The sequence below is a fragment of the Puma concolor genome, chromosome D2, assembly GCF_028749965.1.
Source record: "Puma concolor isolate L17-30 chromosome D2, mPumCon1.1.hap2, whole genome shotgun sequence".
NCBI lineage: Eukaryota > Metazoa > Chordata > Mammalia > Carnivora > Felidae > Puma > Puma concolor.
The window spans coordinates 30,809,523-30,824,035 of record NC_141677.1 but is presented as its reverse complement, the minus strand read 5'-3'; the positions used below and the strand labels follow the sequence as shown (position 1 = coordinate 30,824,035).

The 14,513-nt window shown below is 38.9% G+C and overlaps 1 protein-coding gene across 3 annotated transcripts in view; it reads right to left on the bottom strand.

Annotated features, from left to right (window-relative positions):
- Nucleotides 1–1,296: 1,296 nt before the first annotated feature.
- Nucleotides 1,297–14,513, bottom strand: part of CCAR1 (cell division cycle and apoptosis regulator 1) — a 66,887-nt gene continuing 53,670 nt past the window's right edge. For all 3 annotated transcript variants that reach the window (XM_025917856.2, XM_086679867.1, XM_086679866.1), the window contains 6 exons: nucleotides 7,102–7,184; nucleotides 6,634–6,780; nucleotides 5,464–5,584; nucleotides 5,194–5,379; nucleotides 2,725–2,930; nucleotides 1,297–2,155 (listed from right to left, as the gene is read on the bottom strand). In XM_025917856.2, coding sequence (XP_025773641.2) covers nucleotides 2,096–2,155; nucleotides 2,725–2,930; nucleotides 5,194–5,379; nucleotides 5,464–5,584; nucleotides 6,634–6,780; nucleotides 7,102–7,184 — 803 coding nt within the window. In that variant the 3' untranslated portion in view covers nucleotides 1,297–2,095. The remainder of the gene's footprint in view (nucleotides 2,156–2,724; nucleotides 2,931–5,193; nucleotides 5,380–5,463; nucleotides 5,585–6,633; nucleotides 6,781–7,101; nucleotides 7,185–14,513) is intronic.

Below are 14,513 nucleotides of genomic sequence, written 5' to 3'. Positions count from 1 at the left end.
GGGACTGGAACCCATGAACCATGGGATCATGACCTGAGCTGAAGTCAGAAACTCAACAAACTGAGCCACTCAGGTGGCCCCTTTTAGTCTTTTAGTTGAAAAACTTTCCAACTACTCAGAAATGTTTCATTTTACCTTAAAAATGGAGAAACGTTTATTTTATGATAGAGAGTGAGGAAGGGAGATAGAGAGAGTGAGAGAGAGAGAATCTCAAGCAGGCTCTGCGCTGTCAGCACAGAGCTCAACTTAGGATGAGATCATGACCTGAGTGGAAACCAAAGTCAGATTTAGCTTAACTGACTGAGCCACTCAGGCCCCTGGAGAAACATTTATACAGTAACAGTAAAATTATGGATTAATCATTAATTGTTCTTCAAAGAAGCTCAACAAACCCTAAGACCAGAAAGAGCAGTTTAAAACAAAAATCAGTTTGAAAGAATTTCAGGTATTTTAATCTATTTCTTAATAAGAGCCACGTGGATTCAATTTAGCTTAAGACACATATAACATGGCACTTACATTCTCATATTAATCTATTTGGAACACCTTGCCATTATCCTAGCAAAATAAGGCAAAATGAAATAAAATAACCCTAATATGGCATATATTTCTATGATAGAGAAACATTCCAGTAAGGGTTAAATACAAAAAAACCCCCAACCATCTGCTAAAGATGTGATTCAATTTTCACCAGTGTTAAAAGACATGTCATTTAATCCTAGATTTTTCTTTTCTTTTTTTTTAAAGATTGTTTGTTTATTTAGGCAGGCTCTGCACCCATCATGGGGCTCAAACTCATCACCCTAAGATCAAGAGTCACATGCTCTAGTGACTGAGCAAGTCAGGCACCCCTAATCCTAGACTTCCTTTTTTTCCCCCCAAGATTTTATTTTTAAGTAATCTCTATGTCCAATGTGGGGCTCAAACTTACAACCATGAGATTTAAGAGTCACATGCTCTACCAACTGAGCCAGCAGGTACCCCTCCTGTATTTCTTTAGACCAGAGTTTCTCAACCTGCATACTGACGTTTTGGGCTAGATAATTCATTGCTGTTGGGGGGCTATCCTGTGCAATGGAGGATGTTTAGCATTTAACAACTAGATGCCAGTAGCATTCACCCAGTTGTGACAAGTAGAAGTGTTTCCAGACATTGATAAATGTCCTCTGGGACAGATGATAGGATATCCCCTGTTAAGAACCACTGCTTTACAGTATATCACATTTCCTATGCTTTTCACTCAACGGTTAATCAACTCTTATATATTCACTTAAATTCTGAAGGAAGTACACAGACTAATAAAAAAATTATTTTTAATTAAAGAAGGCTTAACTTAAGACATCATACTGACATCTACTGGCTTGGTACTAAACTGTACATTTGACATATACTGCATTAAAAAAAAAAAAACCCTCAAAATTAAAATATAGGTGCTATTTTGGGAAAGTAGAACAATTAACTGAAAGTAGTAACATTAACATCAGTACTGTTCGTTTTTCGTAAGTCTAACATATAATAACAATGGTAACGGTCTATTATTTTCTTAATTTTTGATGTACTGTCTTTTGGACAATTGAATTTGTAATGAACGGCTTAGAGACTGATAATTAAAGGGATTTTTTTAAACAAGTAAAAAAGTATGGTTCAAAAACTTGCAAAAAATTAAGCAGCATGCTATTTTATGATTTATACTGAAATTTTAGAAGACTGAAAAATTTTTATAAAAACCTAATGGTAATTCTATAAATAAAATTACAATTTTCTAGATATTTTAATAAAAGACATTTGGTAATTAAATACTACTATCAATTAAATTGATGAACTTTATTGGGGTTAAAACTATAACAAAGTTCATCCTAAAACATTTTGCAATGCAAAATTATTTCACTCAAGGAGTGTTTAATATTTGAATGCCAGGAATTACAAGCAATTTTCAAAAGCAGAGACTCTTCACATTCATAAAACTTTATACATCATTTGAACTAACAGATATTTATACTACTAAAATCAAACATGCATCACTTTCAAACATTCTTGTATCATGATTTTATATATTACATTATTTAACACCGTTCCTCACTGCTACATGTATTTATCATACGCTTGCACCATTCTCCTTGGATTTCTGATCTTTATCTTCATTCTTCACGTTATCCTGCAACACAGTAGACAAACAGATTTTATTAGATTCTCTTAAATGTTACTTTAAAAGTAAACATTAGTAAACAGATACTCTAAATAGTCCATTTTACCATACATAAAAAACTGACTGAGGGGGCAACTACGAAAGAAAGCTCTCAATTCTACTATGCAGAATGATTTCTAGTATGTGAGAAAGCTATCTAAGTCCTAAGAAATTTAAAGTTCTTAGGAGTAAGAGCAGTATATTAGGAATATAGCAGTATAGTAGGAATTTTTACTCCTTGTTCTGAGTAACATTGAGGATATGGCAGATCTCTCAATTACTGAAATTATTTTGTAATGGCACTGAGTCACAGATTTGTCTTTTAGTGACAAAGCACACATAAACCACATTGACATTTCAATTAAGTTCTAGAAAAATAAATCTTTTGGAAATTGCTTGTAATTAATCTAACAAAGGACAGAATGATACCATTATTTAAGCCTAGAAAAACTACTAGGAGCTTAAGAACATTAAAATTTCCAAACACAAATTTAAAAGTTGAAATAAATTGAAAATACGAAAAGTACAAAACTGCTAACCTTCTTCAAAACAGTGTGGATTTCATCCATTACTGTAGATAAGTTTCTGATTGTCTTACTGAGTTGGTTTTCAAATTGCAAATTCATGTTTTCTGTAATCTTTAAGTTTTCTTGTAACTGACTAAAGTCCTTTTTAACTTCTCTGAGTTCACCAGAGAGGCTTTTGTTGGAATTCTCCAAATTTAATATGGTTTTTTCATCCTCATCTGTTTAAAAAAAAAAAAAAAAAAAAAAAAATCATCTTTCCCCTTTAACATCCCCAATTTAACTTAAAAAAATTTTTTTTTTAATTTTATTTTTGAGAGAGACAGAGTGAGAGCGAGGGGAGGGGCAGAGAGAAGGGGAGACAATCTGAAGTAGGCTCCAGGCTCTGAGCAGTCAGCACAGAGCCCGACATGGGCTCAAACCCACAGATCATGACCTAAGCCAAAGTCATATGCTCAACCGACTGAGCCACCCAGGCGCCCCTCCCCCAAATATAACTGTGAAGTTAAAAGTATAATGGGGCCCCTGGGTGGCTCAGTTAGTTGAGCATCTGACTCTTGATTTTGGGCTCAGTCATGCTCTCATGGTTTGTGGGTTTGAGACTCCTCCTTGGACTCTGCATTGACTGTGTGGAGCCTGCTTGGCATTCTGTCTGTCTGCCCCACCCCACTTGTTCTGTCTATCTCTCAAAAATAAATGAACTTAGGGGCACCTGGGTGGCTCAGTGCATTAAGCGTTCAAGACTTGATCTCAGCTCGGGTCATGATCTCACAGGTTCATGAGTTCCAGCCCCACAATAGGCTACATGCTATCAGTGTGGAGCCTGCTTGGGATTCTCTCTCTCCCTCTCTCTTTCTGTCCCTCCCCCACTCTCTCTCTCTCTTTCTCTCTCTCTCTCAGAATAAACTTAAATAGGGGCGCCTGGGTGGCGCAGTCGGTTAAGCATCCGACTTCAGCCAGGTCACGATCTCGCGGTCCGGGAGTTCGAGCCCCGCGTCGGGCTCTGGGCTGATGGCTCAGAGCCTGGAGCCTGTTTCCGATTCTGTGTCTCCCTCTCTCTCTGCCCCTCCCCCATTCATGCTCTGTCTCTCTCTATCCCAAAAATAAATAAAAACGTTGAAAAAAAAATTAAAAAAAAAAAAAGAATAAACTTAAATAAATAAATAAACTTAAAAAAAAAAAAAAAAAAAGTAGGGGTGCCTGAATGGCTCAGTCAGATAAGTGGCAGACTCTTGATTTCAGCTCAGGTCATGATCTCATGGTTCCTTAGATCAAGCCCCAAACTGGCCTCCACACTGACAGTGTGTGGAGCCTGCTTCTGATTCTCTGTCTTCCTTTTTCTGCCCCTACCCAGCTAGTGCTCTCTCTCAAAATAAGTAAACAAAACAAAACAAAACAGGGATTTAAGGAGGGGCACCTGGGTGGCTCAGTTGGTTAAGTGTCCAACTCTTGATTTCGGCTCAGGTCATAATCTTACAGTTCATGGGTTCAAGCCATGCACTATCCATGTGGAACCTACTTGCGATTCTCTCCCCCATCATTGTCTGCAGCCCCCTACTCCCTGCATTCTCCCCCTCTCTCTTAAAATAAAATAGATGATAGATAGATAGATAGATAGATAGATAGATAGATAGATAGATAGATATGCCTGGGTGGCTCAGTTGGTTAAGCATTCAACTCTTGATTTCAGCTAACGTCATGATCTCACTGTTAGTGAGATCAAGCCCCACATTAGGCTCCATGCTGACAGCATGGAGACTGCTTAGGATTCTCCCTGACCCTCCCCTGCTTGCATGTGCTCTCTCTCTCTCAAAATAAATAAACATTTAAATAAACAAACAAATAAATAAAAGATGCAACAGAATAGGGATGCCTGCCTGGCTCAGTTGGTGGGACAGACAACCCTTAATCTTGGGGTTTTAAATTTAAGCTCCACGCTGTGTAGAGAAAGACTGTTTAAAAATAAAGTCTTAAGGGTTAAGGGGCACCTGGGAGGTTCAGTTGGGTTAAGCATCCAATGATTCTGTCTCCCTCTCTCTCTCTTTCTGCCCCTCCCCTGCTTGTGCTGTCTCTCAAAAACAAATAAACATTAAAAAAAAATAAAAAATAAAGTCTCTCCAGGCTCTGAGCTGTCAGCACAGAGCCTGATGTGGAGCTTGAACTCAAGAACTGCAAGATCATGACCTGAGCTGAAATCGGACACTTAACCAAGTGAGCCACCCAGGCGCCCCAAAAATAAAGTCTTAAAAGATTCAACAGAACAATAAAGGAATCTAAGAATGCACGTGAAAAATCAAAGATTCTTCTACAGCTAAGCAATGTTGTAGTTTTTATTGAAGTGGTCAAAAGTAAGTTACATTATGTGCCTACTCTACAAGGCAAAGGATGGATATGCAGGTGTATGTAAGTATGTATACATATGAGTACACGCATAAATCCCAACAGGGTGTTAAAAGTACCAAAATATCCAATGCTGTTCCTTACCCGTTTTTTCTTCTAGCAATTGCAGCTTCTGTTCTACTTCAGCTCTTACTTTTTCACTTTTTTCCAATTTTTGCAAGAGGCTTCCTACATCTACCATTGCACCATTGTACACGATAAGACCAACATTTTCTTCCACATCCTTTGGTTCCTGTTTTACTGTTGGTGTTGGAAGTAACAACCTGTTTCCTATTAAAAAAATTTTTTTATCATTATTTTTTCTTTAATAACATAATTATAAAATGACATAATCGTAAAATAATACACTCAAACCTAGCATATCTTCCTGCAATGCTTCAGACTCTTCATGGTTTTCTTCATCTTTTGAAGTGTCTGTTAATTTCCGGTAAAAGCAAGATTCACGGAGTACTACTTTATTCAGAAGTTTCTTTACCTGTTATTCAAGCAAGTAAACAAGTTAAAAAGAATATGTTTTTGATTTCCTTAATTGTGTTATTTTCACATATGAGGAACATCAATGGCATTTGTGTTCTTAGTACCTCTCCCTTTGAAACACTTCTGCTTTTTTTTATAACTGTCTTCCCCATAAACCTAAAATTCAAATAATCTTTTGAAAAAAATTTGTTAAAAAAGAAAAAGTATAACACTGATAGAAACACTAACACATATATTAAGGTATATGTACAAAGATATGACAGCATATAGCCTGTAATTCTAAAACATGGAAACCGCCTAACAACAGAGACTACTTAAAGGAAATTATAGTACATCTATGTTACACGATGCTATGCAATCATAAAAAGAAAAAAGTGGGGTAATTGTGTGTGCCTGGGTGGCTCAGTCAGCTGAGTGTCAGACTTCTGAGTCTGGCTCAGGTCATGATCCCAGGGTCTTGGGATCATGACCTGTGTTGGTTTCTGCACTGAGCATGGAGCCTGCTTATGATATTCTCTCTCCATACCCCCAACCCCCTGCTCACACACACTCTTTAAAAAAAAACAAAAACAAAAACAAAAACAAAGTGGGTCTCTATTTTCGTGGCAGAATGGCCACTATACATCGTTAAACGAAAAAAGCTGTCCAGGGGCACCTGGCTGGCTCAGCTGGTAGATCATGGAACTCTTGACCTCAGGTTGTAAGCTCAAACCCATGGTGGGTGCAGAGGTTAGTTAAAATCTGAACAGAAGAGAAGAGAAGAGAAGAGAAGAGAAGAGAAGAGAAGAGAAGAGAAGAGAAGAGAAGAGAAGAGAAGAGAAGAGAAGAGCTGTCTATCAATAATGTATAAAATGGTTTCATGTGTTGTATCTGTGTACACACAGATCGTATGTACATGTATACAAGTTGCTTACAAAAAGATCCAGAGAACTATATATGAGGCCAGAGGTGTAGAAAAAGCTTTTTTTTACTTCACACATTTCAATATTTCTTGACTGTTATTACTTAAAATGGCTTTTCATTTTAAATATTCACAAGACAGATTACCTGAGCCCGAGAAAGATGTAGTCCAAGAGTATAAAGTATTTCTTCCAAATCCTTTTCAAGAAGGTAACCACAATGGCTTTGATCAAAATAAACAAATGCCATTAACAAATCCCTGTTAATTGTGATCATCTGAGTCTTTTCTTTTTCCTAAAGAAAATGCAGAAGATAACAGTGAAAAGTAAGAAACTGAGAGTTTGTCTATATAATAGCCAAAATCTGAAAAGACCTTTGTCTCATGTTAGAAGTTAAAATGAGTTGATCTGGTTTATGTGTATGGGAGAAAGGAATAAGACATACCAGTTTACCTGACATAAACATAAATACCAAAATACAACTGGCTGAATTTTGCTCCAAGTGGTAATATATACATATACAAGGATGAATAAACTTCATGTGTTATGCTTAAGTTTGGATTATGTGAGTAATGGAAATTATTATATTATAAAGAACACAGTATCCAATAAATACCTTATCTTTAGAGGGTCTCTCCTTGCAGTACCTGTTGACATCTCTTTTGTCATCTCGTTTGTTTATTTCTTCCTCATCCCTATCTATAAAATCAGAACAACAGCAAAATACTCATTAATACAGATATTTCCAACTATTACAGAGGCCAAAGATAGTTTTCTATTACTTACTTTCAAAAGACATAAGGGCAAAAAAAATTATATGAATAAAAATGGTTTGGAATTCATAGGAAAGAATTATGAAGAAAAATGGGTGCCTGGCTAGCTCAGTCAGTGGAGTACGTGACTCTTGATCTCAGGGTTGTAAGTTTAAGCCCCATGTTGGGTGTAGAAATTACCTAAAACATTAAAAGAAAAAAAAAAACTATAAAGAATAATAAGAAGAAATGTATAAAGAGGCTAGAAGGAGGAAAAATCTAACTTTATTAAATCAATTAACTTTGTTCCATAAAAATTTGGAGGACATAGTTCAAAAAATGAATGTTTTATATATAAAATTAGAAATTATAACATAAATTTAAACAAAGCGAAATATATTTTCTAAGAATTAAAAGGAAAAATATTCAACACAATAAAACTAACTGCAAACAGATTATTGCAAAATAAAACGTGAGCATCTGAGATGTTAAGATAATTTTAGAAGACCTAACAGTATTAATATCCAGAATTTGCTGACATTTACATATCTATTCCACAGTAAAAGATGGGAACTTGGATAAATCATTCTTTTTATTTTAAAAGATTTCTTTTTTTAATTTTTAATTTTTTAGAGAGAGAGAGAGAGAGAGAGCAAGCAAGCATGAGCTGGGGAGAGGGGCAGAGGAAGAGTGACAATCTCAAGCAGGCTCCATGACCAGGACAGAGCCTGATGCAGGGTTCATGACCTAAAAGGAAATCAAGCTGGATGCTCAATGGACTGAGCCACCTGGGCACTCATTCCATTTTAATTTTTTTAAAAAGATTTTATTTTTAAAAATCTCCATACCCAACTATGGGGTCTGAAACCACAATCCCAAGATCAAGAGTCACATGCTTCATCAACTTAGGCAGCCAGGTGCCCCTGAATTGCACACTCTTTAAAAAAACTTTATTTATTTATTTTTAAATGATCTCTACACTCAACCTGGGGCTCAAACTCATGACCCCAAGATCAAGAGCTGCATGCTCATGACTGAACCAGCCAGGCACCCGAACTGTACTCCAAATTTTAAATGAAGGAATTACATAGTATGTGAATTATATCTCAACAAAGCCATTATTGTAAAACATAAATAGGCAAAAGGTCTAAAACTGGACTGTGGTGATGGTTTCAAAAAAAGTTACTAAGAATGATTAAATTGCACATTTAAAAAAAAATTTTTTTTTTTAACATTTATTTATTTTTGAGACAGAGAGAGACAGAGCATGAGCAGGGGAAAGGCAGAGAGAGAGGGAGACACAGAATCTGAAACAGGCTCCAGGCTCTGAGCTGTCAGCCCAGAGCCCGATGCAGGACTCGAACCCACAAACCGCGAGATCACGACCTGAGCCGAAGTCGGACGCTTAACCAACTGAGCCACCCAGGCGCCCCTAAATTGCACATTTAAAATGAGTTTTGTAGTATGTATTAGCACCTCAACGAACTGTTTAAAAACAAATGTGTCCTTGGAACCATACTATAGTACAGAGCAGTTCAGCTGCTTTATTAGGTTTATTACTTTATAGGGTAAACTAATTTACTGCTAAGAGCTTCAGTTTCCTCCATCATAAAATACAGAAAATACCCTCTGAGTAGAACTATAATTACAAATAATTTTTATCAAGAGTATATCATATACTACACAAATGTTAAATTCCCTTCCTTAATATTTTATAGACATGATCCACCTTATTTGAGTATTTAACTTGAAAGCTGTCACTTTGAAAACTTTGACTCTCCTGGAACTTAGATTTTTAAAAATAACTTTAAAGAGGGGCACCTGATGGGGCGCCTGGGTGGCGCAGTCGGTTAAGCGTCCGACTTCAGCCAGGTCACGATCTCGCGGTCCGTGAGTTCGAGCCCCGCGTCGGGCTCTGGGCTGATGGCTCAGAGCCTGGAGCCTGTTTCCGATTCTGTGTCTCCCTCTCTCTCTGCCCCTCCCCCGTTCATGCTCTGTCTCTCTCTGTCCCAAAAATAAATAAATGTTAAAAAAAAAAAAAAATTAAAAAAAAAAAAAAAAAGAGGGGCACCTGAGTGGCTCAGTCGGTTGTGTCCGACTCTGGCTGTTCATGATCTTACAGTTCATGAGTTCGAGCCCCACATCGGGCTTGCTGCTGTCAGGTGAGAGCCCACTTTGGATCCTCTGTCCCCCCCTCTCTGCTTCCCCACTGGCTCCATCACAAAAATAAACATAAAAAAAGAGTTGGGACACTTAACCAACAGAGCAAGCCAGGCACCACAGTGTGTTGGTATTTTAAAGGACACAGTTGACAGATACCATCAAATTTCTGTCCAGAAAAAGTGCAACAATTTAAACTGACCCCAAGAGTGATGAAACAACTCTTCTCTTTACCCTGGTTAATATGACCTTTTATTAAAAACTTAATTTCATCAAATTGATAGGAAAAAATAGATCTTATTGTTATATGCTGATTACTAAGATTTAACACCATTTTAGACATTAAATGACATTGGATTTTCATTTTTAAAAAAATTACCAATTCTACTTTACCACTGGAAAAAGAGTAGTCTCCCAATAGGTTACTTGATAGGTTAATGAAATATAGTATAAGGGAAAAAAACCTGATATCATAAACAAGCAGCAATTGGAAATACAAAGAAAACCAAAAAAGAACGATAATCCCATCACCCTATTTGGCTTTGCAGTTAATGATATTCATTCAACAAATATCTACTAGAGACTATTTGGATGTTGAGACTATTCCAGGAACTTGAAATAAACATCAGAAAAGAGGAGACAAAAACTGCTCGTCTATTTTTTTTTTTAATTTTTTTTTTTCAACGTTTATTTATTTTTGGGACAGAGAGAGACAGAGCATGAATGGGGGAGGGGCAGAGAGAGAGGGAGACACAGAATCAGAAACGGGCTCCAGGCTCCGAGCCATCAGCCCAGAGCCTGACGCGGGGCTCGAACTCACGGACCGCGAGATCGTGACCTGGCTGAAGTCGGACGCTCAACCGACTGCGCCACCCAGGCGCCCCTCGTCTATTTTTTTTTTAAGATTTTATTTAAAAAATTTTTGAAGATTTTTTTAAAAGTTTATTTTATTTTTAAAGATTTATTTTTGAGAGTGTGTGTGAGTGGGGGAGGGGCAGAGAGAGGGGAAGGACAGATGATCTGAAGCGGGCTCCCTGCTGACAAGAGACTGATGTGGGGCTTGAAACCACAAACCATGAGACCATGACCTGAGCCAAAGTTGGATGCTCAACAGACTGAGCCATCTAGGCACCCCTAAAGTTTATTTATTTTGAGAGAGAGAGCACACACACGCACACAGCGAAGGGGCAGAGAGAGAACTCTAAACAGGCTCTGTGCTGTCAGTGCAGAGCCCAGCGTGGGACTCAAACCCATAAACTGTGAGATCATGACATGAGCCGAAATTAAGAGTCAGATGCTTAACTAACATAGCCACCCAAGGTCCCCTTTTAAGATTTTATATTTAAAATTTTTTTCAATGTTTATCTCTGAGAGAGAGAGAGCACGAGTGAGCGCTAGAGGGGGAGGGACAGAAAGGGAGGGAGACAGAATCCAAAGCAGCCTCTGTGCTATCCACATAAACCCCAACATAGGGCTCGAACTCCCAAACTGTGAGATCATGACCTGAGCAGAAGTTGGGATGCTGAACCAACTGAGCCACCCAGGACCCCCTTAAGATTTTACTTTTAAGTAATCTCTACAACCAACATGGGGCTCAAACTCACAACACGCTCTACCAACTAAGCCTGCCAGGCATGCCAACACTGTTTTTTGTATGTATGTATTTGTTTTTTAAATTTTTTTTTTTTTTGAGAGAGAGAGAGCAAACAATCCAGTGGGGATGGGCAGAGGCAGAGAGGGGGAAAGAGGATGTGAGGTGGGCTCTGTGCTGATAGCATCGAGCCCAATGTGGTGTTCGAACTCACCAACTGTGAGATCACGGCCTGGGCCAAAGTTGGACCCTCAACTAAGACACCCAGGTGCCCCTATATGTATGTATTTTTTTTTTTTTTAATTTTTTTTTCAATGTTTTTTATTTATTTTTGGGACAGAGAGAGACAGAGCATGAACGGGGGAGGGGCAGAGAGAGAGGGAGACACAGAATCGGAAACAGGCTCCAGGCTCCGAGCCATCAGCCCAGAGCCCGACGCGGGGCTCGAACTCACGGACCGCGAGATCGTGACCTGGCTGAAGTCGGACGCTTAACCGACTGCGCCACCCAGGCGCCCCTATGTATGTATTTTTAAGTAAGCTCCTTGCTCACCTGAAGCCCAATGCAGGGCTTAAACTCACAACCCTAAGATCAAAACATGAGTTGAGATTGAGAGTCAGACACTTAACCAACTAAGCCACCCAGGCAGCCCCTTAACAATTTTATTCTTTTTTTCTTTTTAACGTTTATTTTTGAGAGAGAGAGAGAGAGAGAGAGAGAGAGAGCGAGCACGCACGCATGCAGTGGGGTAGGCACAGAGAGAGAGGGAGACACAGAATCCAAAGCAGGCTCCAGGCTCTGAGCAGTCAGCCCAGAGCCCGACGCAGGGCTTGAATCCACGAACCGTGAGATCGTGACCTGAGCCGAAATCGGACGCTTAACCGACTGAGCCACCCAGGTGCCCCAACAATTTTATTCTTAAGTAATCTCTATACCCAATGTGGGTCTCAAACCCACAAGCCTGAGATCAAGGGTTGCATGCTCTACCGAATGAGCCAGCCAGGTGCCAAAAAAACCTCCCTCTTTTCCTTACTAAGAGCTCATATGTATTCAACTAGGAAAGAAACAGTAAGTAAAATAAGTAATTAGTGTTAAGAAAATAGGTTTAAAGTTCTATAAGTAGAACAGAATAAGGAAGGATGAGGAATGTGTACTGGTGGGGAGGACTACATTTTTTTTTAAAGAGGGCTGAGTGCAGAGTAGGCCTTACTGAGAAAGTGATAGTTGAACAAAGACCACAAATGTGAAGGAGTCAGGAAGGCAGATCTCTGGGAAAGAGTGTGCACATAGAAGGAACTGCCAATGCAAAGGTCCTAATATGGGGGCATACACAATGGGTTCAAGAAACAGGATCCATTAGGTGCAATGTGCAAGTAGAAAGAGTGGTAAGAGATGAAATTACAGACTTGATGTGGTAGAGCCTTAGACAGATGTCACTGTAAACACTTTGGCTTTTAACATGGAGTGAAATGGAGACCCACTGAAGGAGTCTGAAAACAAATGAGAAAAAATAAATGAAATGCCTTAAATTTTACAAAGGTAATTCTGTCAATTGTGTTGAGAAGAGACTTTATTTTTTTTTACTTTTTTAAAAATTTTTTAATGTTTATTTATTTTTGAGAGAGACAGAGAGCAAGCAAGGAAAGGGCAGAGAGAGAGGGAGACACAATCCGAAGCAGGCTCCAGGCTCTGAGCTGTCAGCACAGAGTCTGACATGGGGCTTGAACTCACGAACTATGAGACCATGACCTGGGCCGAAGTTGGACACTCAACTGACTGAACCACCCAGGCGCCCTGAGAAGAGACTTTAAAGGAGAAGTGAGCAGGCCAGGAAACCAGACAGGAAGATATTTATTTATTTAAATCTTTATTTATTTTGAGAGTGAGTGAGCGAGCAGGGGGTGGGGAGAGGCAGAGAGAGGGAGAGAGAGAATCCCAAGCAGGCTCCGTGCCACCAGCGCAAAGCCTGACTCGGGCTCAATCCCACAACCCATGAGATGATGACCTGAGCTGAAATCAAGAGTTGAAAGCTTAAGCAACTGAGCCACCCAGATGTCCCCAGATAGGAGATTTTTAAAAATAAACTATGCAAGGGGCAGCTAGGTGGCTCAGTCAGTGAAACATCCAACTCTTGATTTTGCCTCAGGTCCTGATCCCAAGGTTCATGAGATAAAGCCCCATGTGGGACTCTGCACTGACAGCATGGAGCCTGCTTGGGATTCTGTCTCTCTCCCTGTCTCTGCCTCTCCCCTGCTTGTGCTCTCGCTCTCTCAAAAAAAAAACAAAACAAACAAACAAAAAACAAACACTTGGGGCATCTGGGTGGCTCAGTCAGTTAAGCGTCTGGTTATGATCTCACAGTTTGTGGGTTTGAGGCCTGCGTTGGGCTATGTGCTGACAGCTGTGGTGTGCTTCAGATTCTGTGTCTCCCTCTTTCTGTGCCCCTCCCTTGCTTGCTCTCCCTCTCGCAAAAATGAATAAACATTAAAAAAATAAAAATAAATAAAAATAAACTAGGCAAGAGAAACATCACTTGGATTAAGGTTAGATTAGTGGAGCTGGTAAGATATGGTCTGCTTCTGGATTTTTTTTTTTTTTTTTTTTTTTTTTTAATGTTTATTCACTTTTTGAGAGAGACAGGGTGCGAGAAGAGCAGGGGCAGAGAGAGAGGGAGACACAGAATCCGAAGCAGGCTCCAGGCTCTGAGCTGTCAGCACAGAGCCCAACGCAGGGCTCGAACTCACAAACTACAAGATCATGACCTGAGTTGAAGTCAGATGCTCAACTGACTGAGCCACCCAGGCACCCCTGGATGTTTTTAAGATAGAGAAAATATGACTTCCAGATAGGATGGAAATGGCATATGACAAAAAAGAGGAGTTTAGGAGGATTCCTAAATTTTAGCTTGAGCAATTTAAAGGATGAAGTTGCCATCAAATTAGTGTAATAAGGCTGAGGGTGGAAGGTTTTTTGTTTTCTTTTTGGTAAAGGGGGAAAGCAGGAATTCAGTTTTAGATACGTTTATTTTGAAATGTCAGATAACTTAATAGAGATACCAAGTAGGCAGCTGATAGGGAAATATGGGAGAGAGGTCTGAACTAAGACATACCTTTGAGAACAGTCAGTATATAACAGTACTTTATATATAGTATATATATAAACAGTATATAACAGACAGTACTTTAAGCTAGGAGAATGGATGAGAAAACCACCAAGGTAATTATATACTAGAATAAAGAAGACAAATAAGGATTGAGAGCCAGAACATTCTGACACAGACAAAATAATGAGAAAACAGTTTAGTGATTTAATTAAAGCAGTGATAGGACCATACTGGAGAACGGGGCAGGGAGGTGGGGGGAACCAGGACAATAAAAAAGGGCTAAATTGGACAAAGCAGGTTATAGAAGATAAATGAAGCAATACTGCTATTGAGATTATTAGGACAATTAAGACTAGATATTAGGTGGTTAAAGTGGAATATGATGTTATTGTTAATTTTCTTAGGTGGGATTATAGAGTTAT